This window comes from Parasteatoda tepidariorum, chromosome 2 (genome assembly GCF_043381705.1).
Source record: "Parasteatoda tepidariorum isolate YZ-2023 chromosome 2, CAS_Ptep_4.0, whole genome shotgun sequence".
Classification (NCBI taxonomy): domain Eukaryota; kingdom Metazoa; phylum Arthropoda; class Arachnida; order Araneae; family Theridiidae; genus Parasteatoda; species Parasteatoda tepidariorum.
In genome coordinates this window covers 90,944,795-90,949,004 of record NC_092205.1, presented here as the reverse complement: position 1 = coordinate 90,949,004, position 4,210 = coordinate 90,944,795, and the positions used below count along the sequence as shown (strand labels likewise).

The 4,210-nt window shown below is 29.3% G+C and overlaps 1 protein-coding gene across 1 annotated transcript in view; it reads right to left on the bottom strand.

Annotated features, from left to right (window-relative positions):
* LOC107440693 (Kynurenine 3-monooxygenase cn) overlaps window positions 1-3,958 on the bottom strand; it is a 36,990-nt gene extending 33,032 nt beyond the window's left edge. Inside the window, exon 1 of the mRNA XM_043043475.2 lies at window positions 3,811-3,958. Within this exon, the coding sequence (XP_042899409.1) occupies window positions 3,811-3,927 (117 nt within the window). The 5' untranslated portion in view covers window positions 3,928-3,958. The remainder of the gene's footprint in view (window positions 1-3,810) is intronic.
* Window positions 3,959-4,210: the final 252 nt, after the last annotated feature.

Below are 4,210 nucleotides of genomic sequence, written 5' to 3'. Positions count from 1 at the left end.
AAAAATAATATTTTTAAAAACCACGTTTTTGTAGTGGAGAATAATAATTAAAAAAAATTGAGAAACGAAAAACGTGGGGTGCATGAAATACATAACAGTACATATACACATACATATACACATTTTCTTACTCATACACATGCACAGCCACATATACATCCACATACATATACATCCACACATATATGCATATGCACAAACATATTCCACATCCACATTCAGATACAATTACAATTACAGATATACATACACATATTCTCAAGAGCACATATACACGCACTAATATAACATTACTGTTATGTATTTCATGCTCCCCACGTTTTTCGTTTTTCAAATTTTTTTTAATTATTATTCTCCACTACAAAAACGTGGTTTTTAAAAATATTATTTTTTATTTTGAATTTTTTTTAAACTAAATTTAGTTTTAGTATAACTTTTCATCCAAACTAATGTTTTGGTCAAATTGTTTTGACTCAATTTTAGTTTTAGTTTCCTTAGTTAGTTTTAGTAAATTTAGTTTTAGTAAAACTTTTAATCAATCCAAACTAATGTTTTAGTAAAATTATTTTGACTCAATTTTAGTTTTAGTTTTTTCAGTTAGTTTTAGTAAATTTAGTTTTAGTACCAATCCAAACTAATGTTTTAGTCAAATTGTCTTGACTCAATTTTCAAAATAATCGAGTAAAAACAAAGACTTTAAATAAAATTGTTTGATTTATGTCAAATGATTAATTTTTAGACCGTATAATATTTCCAATACTTCTAAATATATATACTTCTAAACGTAAGAAATAATTCGATTTTTTTTTAAAACATCCGAAATCGATGTCCACCAGCTTCCAGTATTCAAAATAAAAAAATGTTTTTAGCCTTCTTATTAGCTTATTCAATGAACAAGGCTTGAACAGGTAAAATAAATAAATAGATATACATGTCAATGTGATTCTATGGAAGTTGAGCTGGATTAGTGAAGATATTAAAAAAAGAAAGAAAGAACCACTTTATCATAAGACTATTTCATGTATTAAATTTCATTTTTAATAGCTGAAGTCTTAATTATTTATTTTAGCATTGCTAACATCTACAACTAAAATTAATTAACAACGCATTACTTTGTTATTTCCATTTAACTTGCTAACGTTACTTAATTTAGACAAATAAGTCTACATAATTTATTTCGGAAGAGGGAATATTTTTTTGCAAATTTACTTTTCATAATTTGTTTAAAAAATTTTTTTAAAGTGTTTTAAACTTATTTCAGCTGCAAACATCAGTTAAACGCCAGTAGTTAGCAGCTTCGTGACCACAGCATGGTTTCCATTCGAAGTAGTGAAAGTTTTGATTTTTCGAAATCGTTCTAGCATTTTTTAAGATTAAAGTTGAACAAAATAAAAGCAATCAAACCTTATTAAAGAAAACTCTCTTTTAATTGACAACTTTGATAATAATTTTTTCTTTACATGGTATTCGCTCATTTGAAAAGTGAATCCCAAAAACATCTGTTTAAAACCAATGCTGATTCAGACTATTTTCGAAATCGCGGCACCTCAGTGGAACAAAGCTATTTCATAATGATTTTTTATCAGTTTCTTCTCCATTATCTTCCGACTTGAACGGGAAAGATCTTACTTAAAAACTGCTTGAGATTAAATAAGATAGGAAATTATCGAACGTGTAGTAATTATCTTTATTGTTTTCTTAAAAATAAAATAAATAATAATAGTGCAACTGCACAATGAGTATCGGTCTCTGAAAATACTCCTCTTCAGAGGGCACGTTTGGTACAAAGGGCACTTTTTAACGAGGACCTAAACCTAATTTAACCAGCTTCCTCAAAAAGAACAAAACGTACTTTATTCATCCACTCAATAAGATGTCAATACAATAGAATCCAATAGAATCAAATAGATACAATAGAATCAAATAGATGTTAATACAGTTTTTTTCAAACATTAACTCATTAATTAAATAGGTATGAGCAGAAAACGACATGGAATTTTCTGATTGATTAAGCGTTAGTCATTGTTTAAAATTTCACTATAAGCGATTCAGTTTTTCACATATTTTAAAGAAAACATCAGTGATAATTTCTAACTTATACCTCTATTTGAACAAAAAAAATAGTTTATTGAGCATATTTAAATATTTAGTTCTTTTATATACGCTGCGTCAGTTGTAGTTCATTTACGTCGCACTAGAGCTACACAATGGGCTATTGGCGACGGTCTGGGAAATATCCCTGAGGATGATCCGAAGACATGCCATTACAATTTTGATCCTCTGCAGAGGGAAGGGCACCCCCGCTTTGGTAGCCCGACTACCTGCACGCGAAGTCGAGCACTTTACGGTAGAATAGTTAAAAGAGGACCAATACCGCACACCCTCGGTCCTTACGCAGACTGATCCAAGTTTTCACCCACCCGACCGCAGCCAGTAATGCTTGACTTCGGTGCTCTGTCTCTGATAATTTCAATAAAGAACATCACGTGGTAGCACGTGTGGGCCACGTCATAATGACATAAGTAGGAATTGTTTTTGTATTTGTTTTTGTATTTGTATTTGTAGGAATTGTTTTTGTATTTCTTGTTAAAAAGAAAAGAAAGAAAACTTCTGTTAAAGAATCCTTGAGAGCGATCTCTGCTCTAAGAATATTAATTAGCAAAGATACTGCAGTTGGTTATCAAGCATTCTTACAGAAATTTTACTACCATGTTTTTAGTTTCTTGAGGATGCGGGTTAAAGATCGAAATGAAACTCCGAGGTTTAAATTTTAAAAGCAACAAGTCGAAATGCTTCCAAGTTTATGATTTGAACGGTAATAAAAGCAAGCTCAAAGTTATGAATTTTATTTCTTTTTCAAAATTGTTTTGCTGGTTTTTTGAAGATTTGCGCTTGAATTTTCAAAATTCGAGATTTTGGCAAATTGCCTTAAAGTTCACATATGGCAGAGAAATGAAATTTTAGAGTGATTAAATGTATTAAAAAATATTTAATTAGTACACCAAAAATTATTAATAGAGGGCTTTTGTAACCAGGGATATGTAATAAGATCATCTTTATAAAAAATAAAGAAAATTGCGAAATCTAAGAAGAAACGAAAGACTCATTTTAAGTAAAATATCAAATAGGTTATGAACTAGATGGGTAAAATATACCTGATCATGAAATTCATTTAAAAATAACTATTTAGAAATAACTATATATAAAACAAGAAATAGTCTTATTCAAAAATTATTGCATTTAATGAGATTTCATAACTTTTATGATTTTTCAAGAAAACAACACAATTAACTAATAAGTGCAAATTTAGCTGTAAAATTCATTATATGGTGTGTTATTATTGCGTACACTCTAAGACGATACTGATTTTCCTCGTAGACTGTGACAAAAAAAAATAACATTTTAAATATGAAACCCCTTCATGAAGTAGATAATTTTTTAATTAAATATGATAACACAAATAACTAACGAGTGTCAATTTAGTTTCAAAATTCATTCATATTGTGTCATTGCGTACACTTTGTTACGATACTGAGTTTCCAAGACTGTGACAAAAAAAAAAGAACATTTTAAATATGAAACCCCTTCATGAAGTAGATCATTTTTTAATTAAATATGCTGCTTTCCGCCGTCTTACAAGAAACGATGAAGAAAATATCAAAAATGTGGCACGTGAGGAAAAAAAAAAATTTCAGTTCTAAACACCTTGTTAAAAGGTTTTAAAATAAGAGAAGTGGCGGAAAGACTAACAGCATGAATAAAAAGAAAACATACAGCTGAAATACAACATCTTTTGATATGATAGCTTACCAGTCCGCCTCCGATAATAGAAACCTTTAAGTCCTTGGGATCTCTCATTTTTGTCTCCTTGCATACACCTGACTGTTTTGAGAAAGCATTTTCTGATGTTGTAACAACACCTTCCATTCTCTCACCGCAAGCGCTCGTTTGGCGTCGAACACTTTATCTTTTGGAACAATTATATCGTTCGTTTCTTATAGAAATTGTTTTGGATATGGATAAGAAAGAAAAAAACGAAGGAAAGAAAGAAAATTAATAAGTTTTATTTATTGCGCATAAGCTGCAAGTAAATAGAACTCATAAAATAAGTTAAAAATATAGGGTAAATATTCTCTCATGGAAAATAATCTCTCTCTCTCTCTCTCTCTCTCTCTATATATATATATATATATATATATATATATATATA